Below are 12,815 nucleotides of genomic sequence, written 5' to 3' on the forward strand. Positions count from 1 at the left end.
TTTGGCAGCAAAAAGGTGGACCAACACAATATTAGGCGGGTGGTCATAAAGGTCATGCCTGATCGGTGTACATGTAATGCTTATGGTGTGCACAAACTTTTGGCTATATAGTATGCAATATGTACTGTATAAGTGTGTATGTATGTATGTATGTATGTATGTAGAAGTGACCGCAGTGTGTTATTGTTATTGGTGGTGGTTTTGTGAATGGAGCACTGTGTCAGCGCGCTCCTCTTTTTTCAGCCAATCACAAGCGAGGATTCAAACGCAGCTGGAGTGAGGCTGCGCGCGAGATTCGGCGGGACGGACAAATCAGCAGAAGAAGGAGGGAGGAAGAGAAAGAAGAGGAAGAGGAGGAGGGCGTGAGCTCTGGACACGGCGGGCAAACACACAGAGAGGGAAGAGAGAGAAAGAGAAAACGGCATGTTTAACTTCTGATCTGCTTCTGTTTGCAGTATTTTGAATTGCTTTCTAGCCGCGGAGCTGCGTCTTGGACAGTGTTGCTGTTGTTGTTGTTGATGTTGTTGTTGCCTGTAAGAGTTTGTGAGCCTCCTCGGTTTTAATGGAAGTCGCTCGGACACCTGCCTGACAGCGGCATGTGTCGGGATATACGGCAGTGTGTTTGATTTCTGGTGTGTGTTTGGATTTCCAGGCGCAAGTACAACTGTGGATTTCTCTGACTCTTTTGCTTTGGAGAAGAAAAACCTGTCACTTGGGTGAAGCTGACCCTTCTCATGGCCAATATGAAGCCCCGCAGGTGAGACACGATCAATAATCAATAATATTAAAAATAGCAGACAACTTTAATAATGAATGATGATGTGCATGTGCACGATGATGTGGCTATTAGTGCGAGTTTAGTGCAAAGGAAACAATTTGCATAGATCACTTAATGACAGCTGCTTCAAAGATCAGAAATGTCTTTCCCCCCCATTTTCATCTGCTTATTTTACTCATTTTGTGCAAACAGTGTTATGAATGTATAATAAACTATATATATAAGTATATTTATGCTCCTTAACAGCGTTTGAAATCGGAATCGGTAATAATAATTACTAAGGACTACTGTAACATGCTAACTATAGTTACTACACTTGTTAGCGTTAGCAAGTAACCATATAAGTATATAATAAGTCCATAATAATTTAATGAAGTGATTGTATTTGTTTATTCAAAATGTTTTATGTCAGTGATCACCATTTACGCTTAAATGTTATAATTCAGTACGTGTATATGTATTTATTTATTTATATATTTATATACAGAGAACTGTATTATGTTAGCCTGCTGGCTGTCATTCAGTGTAAGCTAACCGTTGCCTAGCTAGCTACCTAACTTTGCTTAAAAACTAGTAAAGAATGTGGTCTTAAAGACAAATACAGTTAGACTGACGATTTTTTAACTAATCTGTAGTCAAATGACACAATAAGCAAGTACTTCTAGCTAATTATGGTTAGCTAACTAACTAGCTGTCACTCATCTGTCACTTCATTAGCCAGGTAGTGTTGAGGTTCATTTTATCCGCCAATCAGTATTAACTACTCACACATTTGAAAACGGAATTCAATTATATTGTTTCTGCGATATAAATGTAATTAAGCTTCATAAGCTTTATTACAAACACTTGTTTTGTCCTCCATTCCGTGGAGTTGTTATGTAACTACAAAGTCATTCATGGCACACATGTCGACTCCTGCCCAAAGATGTGCATGATGATTTACACACATTGAGGAAAAAGTGAGCTCATTTCCATTGGGTTACATACTGACAGATGATTCATAACATGCTCAAAGAAGTGCAAAAGACTTTCTGAACATCTGAGAAAAATATACTTATTCCTAAAATTCACCGTCAATTCAAACAAAGGAGGAAGGTACTGTCCCTCTGAACTGGTGTGTACATAGTACTGAAAAAATACTCACAGAATGAATATGTATATCATTATGTAACTTAGTCATGATGTAATAGTGTTTCACAGGTTTCAAAAACGTATTAAATGATTAGAAGATGCCCTATAAATGTGCAAAAAAGCTTGAGATGATCTCAACACCTGAGAAAAACGCGGGCTTAGGTATTTCCAGACTATGAAGTCATTATGTAACTACTTAGTCATTATGAGCTTATGTGCAAAGACTTGATGGGTTTTACTCTCATTTCAAACAGAGGAAGAAGGACATGAATTGTGCTGTACAAATAACACATCAAGTACTCGAAAAGGGTGATGCAGTTTAGTAATAGGGAGAGGCTTAAACATGCAATAATGTAAAGCTTTATCTGTGGGTGAGTGTGTGTCTCTGTGTGTGTGTGTGTGTTTCCCCCTTTTTCTGTGCCTCTTAAAAAGGGTGTGGGTGTATGTCGGGTGTGTGTCACGTTTCTTGCCACAGTGGTTCACTTGTGCATGTTGTTTTTATTTTCAAAGCAACTGCAAAAGCATCTGAAACACAGCTCACATTCAATCATGCATCAATTCATTTACAGGTTTGTTTACAAGGCATCTCAGTGTTAATACTAACGTTTAACATCTGACTATAGTTTAGTTCGGGTAAGACAGTGCACAATCTTCGTGGAACCTTAGTGGATAGATTTGAAACCTTAAGTATAGTGGGCTGACAGATGATGTGCTACCATTGGCTGAAAGTGAGCTTGGCCTGCCTCCTGAATAAGTGATGTGAGCAGTTCACCTCAGAAAGTAAAAGAGGCCGTTTATTTAGAGTCCATTAGAGTCTTTCTCAGAGGGGGAGCTTCGTGCTGAACTCCAGTTGCCGTGTTTCTTAGCTGAAATAGCTCTTTCATCACAAGCATAACATTTACAACCAACAGAAGGCCTTGTTTGGCCCATAAACATGCCTAGTAGGAGGATTTGGGATTTTCATAAAGAGACAGATCTGGACTTTGGCCTACAGTTTATTCTTAAACGCTACCTCATAGCTCTGAGGACTGTTATTGTATCATAATAAGTATAATATTATGACTAACAGTATGTCTAACCCACTGTTTTTTTTCCAGCTATGATTTAGTGCCGTTTTTATAGCCGACTGCTTCGGATTAACGATAAAATGCTGCTTGATCTGGTGAGAAGTTTATACTTCAGTATCCCAGGACGCAGTGTCGTGATTAAATCTTCAGATCGCTGTGTGTGGGGGAAATGTTACCAAGCAACAAGGAATTCCTGTGAACTAATAGACATGGGTTTCCTTGGTCATTTGCTAAAAAATGCACTTGCTTACCCTTTTAGTGATCATTAAAGCAGTGATATTTATAGGGTTAAAATGAAGGTTTAAACACATGCATACGTTTTCTGTCAGAAGTTTGTTTAATGTTTAATTAAGTTTGAACAAGGTTGTGATTAACAGTGCCAGAATGTGTGACATTAAAAAATGAGGGCATTTGAGTTTCATAGTTGAACTTTCTTTCTTTCTTTTCTTTATTTCAGCGAGGATGAGGATGATGAGCGTCAGCCTAAAGACACTGACGCAGAACCCAAGAATTCCAAAAAGATTCTCAGCAAAGTGAAATGGTCCAGAGAAGAGGTAATGTACTTTCTTTTATGGGTTGTCTAAGACTGAACACACTGATGATGCAGGCTAACTGGAAACTCCCTGAGATTCAAAAGAATTAGCATGAGCCATCAAATGACTGTGAAAAGACACATCTATTGAAAAGACTATTGATGACTCTTTTCTTTTTTCTTTTTTTTTTACTTTTTACAGGATGAAAGGCTCAAGAAGCTTGTTGAGCAAAATGGAACCGATGCCTGGAGATTGATCGCTAATTATTTTCCAGTAAGTAAATAAAATTCATGGCAGAAATTAAATAGCCCTTATTTAAAGTAATAAAAATATCTGTATAATTAAATTTTATTTGTTTTGTGTAATAGCTGAGTATGATTTTTGATCAATTAAGTGGCACGTAATTATTCTTATTATTTCATTGTATTTGTAAGTAATTGTGGGTACCTTTGTTTGTAGTTTTTATATATTTAAAGAGTAGATACCAGGATAATAAAGTGTGCTGTGAGCTCAACAATATGACAGAGAATTATGTTTAACTGCTTAAAAAGCAAAATATAGTGAACAAGATTAAAATATGCTTAGTTTTAGGAGCCCTAGGTTCTTATTGAAGGTGTGTGATACCTGCAGGTGTTAAACTGGGATTTTGTTGCTTCTTCACAGACAAAAACAGATGGCCAGTGTCAACACCGCTGGCAGAAAGTTCTCAACCCAGAGCTGGTGAAAGGGCCCTGGACAAAAGAGGAGGATCAGAGGGTAAGGCGAGCTGGGTGTTTTCCGGCCCGATGGGATGAAGTGGGAGGTGGGCAGTGTCTAATAATGATATTTGAGGGTAGCAGAGATCCCTTGTGTCAGAGTATGCAAGATTCTGCCCTAGAGTACACATTAAAACAGTTTCCCAGTTGTTTAGGCTTGTCTGGTAGTGAACTGCAAACAGAGACAAGGATTTTTTTTTATAAAATCTACATGCATTTTTTTATTTATATAATGTAGACCATAGACTATACTTAGTCTAATAATTGTTACTCTGTGAGGAATTTTGGAAGCCGGTTCTGAGCAAAGCTTGATTAGGGATAAATAGCTAAGTGGTGAAGTAATGCATTCCCTGAATGATAATAGCATCAGTGACCTCAATACCAGAGGAATTCACAGAATGATGTCTCACTATGCAAATATGAAGCCCAGTCTTACTGTAAATGGAAATAGTTGCATTACAAGACATACCGAGCAACATAAAGCAGACCATTTTTATTTAAGATTGATTTCTTATATATGTGTGTCTACACTACTCACTTTAATAGGAACACCAGTATGACATATTTCCTCAACTGTATGTACTATATCATCACAGGTGATTGAACTGGTACACAAATACGGCCCGAAGCGGTGGTCCGTTATCGCTAAGCACCTGCAGGGCCGCATAGGCAAGCAGTGTCGAGAGCGTTGGCACAACCACCTCAACCCTGAGGTGAAGAAGTCCTCCTGGACCCAGGAAGAGGATCGAATCATCTACGAAGCGCACAAACGGCTCGGTAACCGCTGGGCTGAGATCTCAAAGCTACTGCCTGGAAGGTATAATAGTTTGTGTCAGATCAGTAGCCCTGTCTCAGTAGTCGAAAGATTCATACATACAGAGATATATTATCTGTTAAGAGATGTTATCTTGCCTTTTTGTTAGCATAGTCAGTTGTTTCACTTGCATGATGAATTTGTAAATGAATTATTAATTTTTCAACTTTGACAGTGTTATTAAGAATGCATTCAAGTATCTGTATTTTATTTCCAGGACAGACAACTCTATCAAAAACCACTGGAACTCTACTATGCGCAGGAAGGTGGAGCAGGAAGGTTATCTGCAGGACAGCAACAGGAGCTTGAGCGCTGACCAGCCTCAGAAGAGACGCCATAAAGACTGTCAATCTGTGGAGCACTCGCACGGTCACGGCCATCTGCTCGTGAACAGCCAGTCACAGGTGACAACTGCTACTAGTATCACTAATATGTATTATCTTTGAACATGATGTACTATAATAAAGTCTGGAAAAATGTGAAGAAAACACAATCAAGAAATTTTTTTTTCTGTGTAGGTGGCAGGATACATGTACAGCTCTGCGAGTGGACAGGGTATTGACAGCATCACAGAGAGCTCAAGCTTCATGTCGGTAAGGGCCTTCTTCTTCTTTTTTTTCTCTTTGTGTTTTGTTCTCTCTCTGTTTTCCCCTTCCTGCCCTACTTTTCTCTCAATCAAAGATTTGACTCAACTGTCAGTGTTGTGTGTCTGAACCGCATGCTGGAGCTGTGCTGTTATAAATTCTTTTTCTAAATTACATCATGGGTATTATACAATGCTAATCTTAAATTCTAGCCTTGAATTTTTTTTATATGCAATTCCATCTTGGTGGAATTTGGGACCACTGAAGTGTTTGTTGTTTTGCAAGTAAATTCGTTTTCTCCGTTTCTTCTTCTGTCTTTTCCTTCCTTTCCTCCGTTCCCCATCTCACAGCCGTGCCACGACGATCCTGACAAAGAGCAGCGAATTAAGGAGCTAGAGCTGCTCCTTATGTCAGCTGAGAATGAAGTCAGAAGACAGTCCGGTCCTCGTGTAAGAACCACTGTGTGTGAGCGTAGAATAGTGCGCTTAGGCTTCCCTACCCCTTCCATACCTCCCTTATCCCCCTTTTTGCCCCTCACATCTGCGCTTGGTGACCCTAGCTTACCCTCATTGCTACTCCACCTGATAGTGGCCTGCTGTCAGTAACTAGATCCTTTAGTGCACAGCATGAGCGTGCCTGGCGAAGAAAAACTGCTTGTCATTGCCTTCATTCTAGTTAAAAAATTTGTGCTTTTTTTCCTTTTACTTTTTTTGCTCTACAACTTTGCAGTGTTTTTTTTTTTCTTGTATCCAGACTTCTGAGAATTTGTGAAATCTGAGTAACTTTTTAGAAACTGAAAGAAAGTATAGTTTAACTTGTTACTCAAGTGATTAATCATCTTACTAATGTTTACCAGTTACACTTATTACAGCAGAGTAACTCATTACTAGAACACACATCATAATTAGTGAGGTATTCATGATTAGCCTGCTGACTTTTTTTTATTCACTAATTTGGAAAGCACATTATTTTTCAGCACCGTAACTACCATCACTGCTCATCATTAAACCCCTTATCTCACTCGCTGTTGGCTGTTAAACCCACCTGTCTAACTAACCATGGTTGGCTCTTGTACAGAACCCAGAGAGCTACTCAAACTGGTCAGACAGTCTGGCGGATGATACCGTGAGCACGACAGGGACTTCCGAAGAGTCTGGTGTTGATCTGGGTAGAGCGGAGAAGGGCCGTGCTCCTTCTGTACCACTGCATGTATCTCCCAGCAAGTTCCTGGCAGTGGAGGCCAGCGCTGTGCTCTCTACTTTGCAGACCATTCCTGAGTTTGCAGAAACGATAGACCTTATCGATTCGGTGAGATTATGCAAAAATCATTTGCATTCATCTTTATTGTGCCATTTTCTTAAGCGTATAGATCCTGTTATAGTGGGAATAAACAGCTTCTCTTACAAGTCCCTGAAAATGCCATGATTCCTTTTATGAATCATGAAAAATGATATGAAATCATAAAATTATAATAGTACATCATCTATCCATAAAAGGACAAGACAAGTGAGCCTTTGTTTGCTGTGATTTACATTTCATTGTTTCTTAAATCATAGTTATTGTGTGAAGTTTACAATAAAAGTAAATGGTTATTACTAGGTGGACCATAAGAACAGAAAGTGTGATTTGCTCTGCAGGATCCTATGGTCTGGAGCGAGGTGGGAAGTTTTGATCTATCTGAGTCTGTCAGTCCTCCTAAACCCCCCGTCCTTGATGGCACTTATCCAGCTCAAAATGACGGCACAGAGGATGTTGGGTACCACACTCCTGCCCCTGCCCTGTGCAGGCCTCACGATGGATTGAGCCAGGGGAAACCCATTTCTCATAGCACTCGCACTGCGGGTAAATTCAACTCTCCTCCGCTCTCCCTCCCAAGGAAGAAGACGAGAGAGAGAGCAGACCAGTCACTCAATGATGATACAAACTGCGGTTCTTTTACAGACAACACCAGGAGCTCTCTGAAGAGCACGCCAGTTAAAGGACTTCCGTTCTCACCCTCTCAGGTATGAAGTGTGAACCCGAGTGTAACCACAGTTGTTTAATTCTACACGTTGTGTTTCTCTGTTTCACCCAGAGTGGTTCTCACTTTTATTTCTGACTTTAACTGCAGTTTTTCAACATATCTGGGGCTGAACATTTGAACCTGGACAATCCTGCTCTAACGTCCACTCCGGTGTGTGCACAGAAAAACTTCTCCAGCACACCTCAGCAGAAAGACACCACACCCAAACATCAGAAGGAGAATGCTGGGTAACTTTGTTTCTATTTCATTAGACAGCATTTAGCTATCTAATGCAGGGTGTCCACAGATTTTTTGTAGCCTTATCTGAATTTCGAAGTGAACAGGCTTAATAGGGATATTAGATTGGTCATGCTATAATGTGCATTCAACTGAAAGTGATTAACTGCACACTATGTAATAAAAGAAAACTGTGACTTACCTTGAAGATTCCTTCAGTCACCCTGTGTAAAGTTCATCAGCACAGTTTATCTATTTATAGGTTAGTTATTGTGACATGTCTAGAAAAACAGGCTGGTTCCTATTATCACTTTCGTTATTTTATTTTTGTATTAAACCTTTATTTTAATAAGGCAAAAAACATGGCTTCTGGTGACAGGAATTCACACCTTCTGTCCAATCAGAACCAAGACTTATTTGTGCTTTGGTATAAACCCATATTTTTTTATTCAGTTTCAGGACACCCAAAGTTCGCAAGTCTATAATGGCCCACACCCCGAGGACACCCACCCCATTCAAAAATGCCATGGCCGCCCAGGAAAAGATGCACGGACCCTTAAAAATGGTGGTAGGTATCTTTATACACTGCTTGTGTGTTTGTGTGTGTGTTTGAGCCACCACAATATATAAATGTATTTTTCTCTGTGTAGCCTCAGCCCCTGGCCTTCCTAGAGGAGGACATTAGGGAAGTGTTGAAAGAGGAGACCGGGACGGATATCTTCATTCATGGACAGCCTGAACAAAGAGTTTATGAGGTACACGGCACTTCCATGTTGATCTCTGATTCACTCTTTATGAACTGTTTACCTCAACTAATACTTTTTTCCATTGTTCGGTTGATGTATAGGTGGATGCTCCTGCCAGGAAGGTGAGGAAGTCCTTACTGTTGGACAATTGGGGTAAAGACTGTCTCAACGTGCAGCTGTTCCCTCAGCAGCAGATCAACAGTAGTGCGCAGGTACGAGCAGAATTATAGTAATCAGTATAGAAAATAATCCGTAACAACCAGGAAGTCCATGATTTAATAGTCTTGAATTTTCAAATCTGACGGTTTCCTGAAACCTTGGTTAAAAAAATTTCAATACTAAATATCAAACCAAGAATTTTTTTAAGCTTGTCTGATTGTAGCAATTCCTTCTGATCACCAGTCTCATAACGATGGCATGTTGAGCAGCGCAATTCTGATGACCCCACTGACAGAAGGAGAGGAGGATCTCACCTGCTCCCCTGGCCCCCTGAAAATGGACTCCCAACTCCCCATCTGCCCTCTCAGCCCTCAGGCAAAAAAGGAGCTTCTTACACACCGAAGCCCGGTCTACCAAGCCTCCACACAAGTACGACACCTTACACCTTTAGCTTGAGCTTAAACAGGTCATATGTATCGTGCTTAAAACCACTCTCCTGTCCCCTCAGGTGAGCAGCGAGTGGGAGGCAGTGGTGTTTGGGAAGACACAAGACCAGCTGATCATGACGGAGCAAGCGAGGCACTACCTGAACTCCTCCCAGTTGCCATCGTGCACCTCCAGAGCGCTGGTCCTGTGAGCTCCAGAGCTCCTCTTTGCTCCTTACAGCAGCCCCCTCATTCCTCGCACTTCACTTTTAGACAATCTGGAGTAGGAAACTAAATGTTCACCTTTTTTTGTACGCGTGTGCTTAAGACTTACAGTAAGTATTTTAACCCACAAACAGGCGCATTAATGAATTTTGTAACTAAAAGAATGCAACCGGTCTTCCTCTTAAGATTACACTTTTTTATGACCGTTCTAGAATTTTTTTAAATCTAAATTCATCGGCTGTCTCGGGAAACGTTTAGTTGTAGACAGTGTAGCATAATTAGGAGAACCCAAGAAGATCTTTTTTCCTCAGGTGTCGGTTACTGAGATTGTAGAGCGAGAGAAAGGATTTGACATCATTGAACCATTTCCTGTCTTTCGCTCTTGTTATGTCAGTTCCAGACAACTAAGGAAATTCCAAAGAAAAAGATTTTTGGTGGAGTTCATCACTGGAAAGAAAAAAGAAAACACATACCAGTTAGTCCTTGGAGATTTTTAACAGATTGCTTTTTAGATGATTTTTTTTTTTAAAAAAACAACAGTGGTTAAGGATCGAAGAGAACTAGCAGTGTTGCACTAGCAGTGTTGCACTACTGATTGTGGGTAACTGTAATAGGGAGGGGCTCAAACGTGTTTAAGAGGAACTGGATAGCACTTGCAATGTGACTGTTTTGGCTCGAACCATAATAATGGTTCTGCTCCATGTTTTTGCTGAGTTTGACACTCACTGAATGTATTGTACAGCATTTAATTGCTAAAGTAGCGAATGTCGAACGGAAGGGTACCTCTTTGTTTTTTCCATTGTTTTTTGTTTTCTTATTTATTCGTTGCTGTAATTCGAGTTGTTGAGATGTTTATTGAGCACCTGGACTGTCCAGTTTTGAAACAGACTCACCTTTTCGCTGACAGACACGGCAGTGACTGCAGCCTAAAAAACGAAACCAACAACTTACATCCTAGCTGCTTTAGTTTTTAAACAGAAGTCATATTTGATACTGATTTTTAATATGCAGTCTCACACAAGTAACACGTTCCAAGACGAGATGGATTTCTCCATCATTTAGGTTCTATTTATTAAATCTTTACTAATTTATTTATTTCAAATCTATAAAGAGAATTTTATTTCTGTTGTGTTAAGAAAACGATATTCGGCTACCTTCCATCAGAAACATTTCTAAAACAAAAATTTTTAATAACATACACTGCCACTAATCATTCGTTACTAATTGGTTTCAATCTAGCCTCAATCTAGTCATCTCCAAAGTTCTGTGTGAGCTCAAATGAGTTTAATTACAATACAGGTAGCGGCATTTAGCTCCCAAACGCTTGTGTAGGCAAATTGCACTTTTTAAATGTTGTTCAAGTGTCTGTTTTTTTGTTTTTTTCTTTGTAAAATCCCCTAGTGTTTACATTTTTGTGATGGTGATTGATTTGAAGTGGCTTTTTTTGTTTGTTTCTTGTACAAATGAAAGACTGACCGTTAAATGGACTAAAAGAAGAGTTCCTCTCACTCACTAAATAATTCTGCAGGTGTAACTGAAGGCTGTGCTGTAGCTGAGAATCAGAAAAGAAGTGAACGAAACACAAGCACAATCCTTTGGAGATGTAGAACAGTTGTACTGCTTAAATCTAACTTTGTTTGGTGTTGAAGGTAATCGAGAAATTTACAGTAGAACGTTTTGTCCAGTCAGTGTCAGTGTGTTATACTGGTCAATGTGAAATTATTCAGTAGGTTTTTAAAAGGGTCTACATTAAGGCATTATAATTAAAACAAGTCTCTGTGATGTGCCGAGAGCTTTTGATAAGATCAGTTGGATAGTCCAACACTAAGACATCCTGTTCTCTGGGTAGCTTTTTCTTTGTTTTTTAAATTTTATTTTAATTCAACAAAAAAAAATGTATTTGCAAATCCCAGAGTCCGTTAGGTTATTCACCACATTTTATAGCATAAGATTGAATATTGTTTAAAATAACAATGCAGGTTACAGAGTTGTGAGGTACGTGTTTACATTTTTCGTCTTGTTTTTAATGTAGGTGTGAGTTTGTGTGTCTAAATTTCAATATAACACTCAACCACCTAATCGTAGATTTTGAAGGAAAATAGATATATGTAGCAGTTTAAAAACAGTGCATGACAAACAGTACTTTCAGCATATCTACACATTTTCACAAGCAAGACATTTTACTTCCAACACTATTTTGCTGAACATATATTGCCTGCCTCTCTGAATCCTGCCAGTATCCATTTTGTGACCCTTGTATGTATTGAGGGGGAAAAAAATAAAATGCTTTGTTCCACGTATTAAGCTTTTGGTTCCCTTATTTTTAATTGCTGAACTCATCCCATATTCTAATCATCTCACACCATACCACTTCCTGCCTCACCCATGTTTTCCATGCCATGACCAGATACACCATCATCACTCTCTCTCTCTCTCTCTCTCTCTCTCTCTCTCTAAGCACCAGGTGCATATGACACTGATTCCTAACCTTAATTTCTGGACCTGTTTAAAGGTAGTGGGGGATTGCTGACATTTTTTCTTTGGGGTCTACGTACATACACCCCTTCGGAACAAGAGGCCTCTCTGCAGGTCAGCTGCTCCAGCTAAAGGGGCCCACTCGGCCATGAAATAATGTCTTTTGGCTCCATTGTTCCCTGAGTCTGTTAGTTTTACAGACCCATTCACTCAATTGCCCCCGAATGGAGGAGTGCGTAGGCCCCACTGACATGCCTTCTGCTGCCTAGAGCCATTACAAGCCCATGGCACACGCACTCTAAATCATTTCTTCTTCTGACTCATGCTATTGTGCCTTTTAGTGGCCCAACATTGGTTTGAGAGACGTCAAAGCCTCCATTGACTTCAACTCGGGTTGGCGCTTTTATACAGTATGTGCTTGAATGCAGCTGGAGTCCTGCTGGTCGAACCCAAAACAAACACCTGTTGTACGATCTGACAGTGATGTGCATACTTCAGAGTTACGCACTAAGCTGATTATTTAGAGCTTGAGAGTGGCATTCAAAATGCAATTGGCTGCCAATGAACAGCAACATTATTGCATTTTCCATGTGCGTTTATAGGAGGTAGCTTGGCAGATGCCTTTAGCCAGAGTGACTTATTAAATGTGCACAAAGATACAAGAATCTGAAAAGATCAATAAACAGAAAAAGGCCCACTTGCCAACCTAATGGGTTCTTCAGACTGTCTTACAGGTTCTACCCTACAGCAGAGGATTTCATTTATATTTACTGCATTCAGTCGATGCGCTTATCAAAATCTGACTTACAGAAATGCACTGAAGTCTCTATTGAAAAACATCTGCTCATGAGGTCCCAATTAGAATCCAATTACAAGGCTAGATT

The 12,815-nt window shown here is 39.8% G+C and overlaps 1 protein-coding gene across 3 annotated transcripts; it reads left to right on the forward strand.

Moving 5' to 3' along the window:
* The first annotated feature begins 279 nt into the window (after nucleotides 1-279).
* Nucleotides 280-11,748, forward strand: mybl1 (v-myb avian myeloblastosis viral oncogene homolog-like 1). Of its 3 annotated transcripts, none has more exons than XM_058375751.1 (17): nucleotides 280-421; nucleotides 653-757; nucleotides 3,434-3,530; nucleotides 3,711-3,782; nucleotides 4,173-4,265; nucleotides 4,861-5,081; nucleotides 5,296-5,482; nucleotides 5,597-5,671; nucleotides 6,013-6,111; nucleotides 6,740-6,970; nucleotides 7,300-7,665; nucleotides 7,773-7,912; nucleotides 8,355-8,469; nucleotides 8,552-8,656; nucleotides 8,749-8,859; nucleotides 9,050-9,235; nucleotides 9,315-11,748. In XM_058375751.1, the coding sequence occupies exons 2-17, from the start codon at nucleotides 735-737 to the stop codon at nucleotides 9,441-9,443; spliced, it is 2,250 nt and encodes a 749-aa protein (XP_058231734.1). In that variant the 5' UTR covers nucleotides 280-421; nucleotides 653-734; the 3' UTR covers nucleotides 9,444-11,748. The 3 variants fall into 3 exon arrangements, with proteins under 3 accessions (XP_058231734.1, XP_058231736.1, XP_058231735.1); XM_058375752.1 differs by having other exon boundaries at nucleotides 366-533; XM_058375753.1 differs by lacking the exon at nucleotides 6,013-6,111.
* The last annotated feature ends 1,067 nt before the right edge of the window (nucleotides 11,749-12,815 follow it).

This window comes from Hemibagrus wyckioides, linkage group LG23 (assembly GCF_019097595.1).
Source record: "Hemibagrus wyckioides isolate EC202008001 linkage group LG23, SWU_Hwy_1.0, whole genome shotgun sequence".
Classification (NCBI taxonomy): Eukaryota; Metazoa; Chordata; class Actinopteri; order Siluriformes; family Bagridae; genus Hemibagrus; species Hemibagrus wyckioides.

What these genes read in the sequence shown, in the direction of transcription:
- mybl1 (XM_058375751.1), top strand. Translation starts at nt 735, where the DNA reads ATGGCCAATATGAAGCCCCGCAG. An exon ending in CAAAAGAGGAGGATCAGAGG is followed by an intron (nt 4,266 to 4,860) that starts GTAAGGCGAGCT and finishes ATATCATCACAG; the next exon opens with GTGATTGAACTGGTACACAA. An exon ending in CATCAGAAGGAGAATGCTGG is followed by an intron (nt 7,913 to 8,354) that starts GTAACTTTGTTT and finishes TTTTTTATTCAG; the next exon opens with TTTCAGGACACCCAAAGTTC.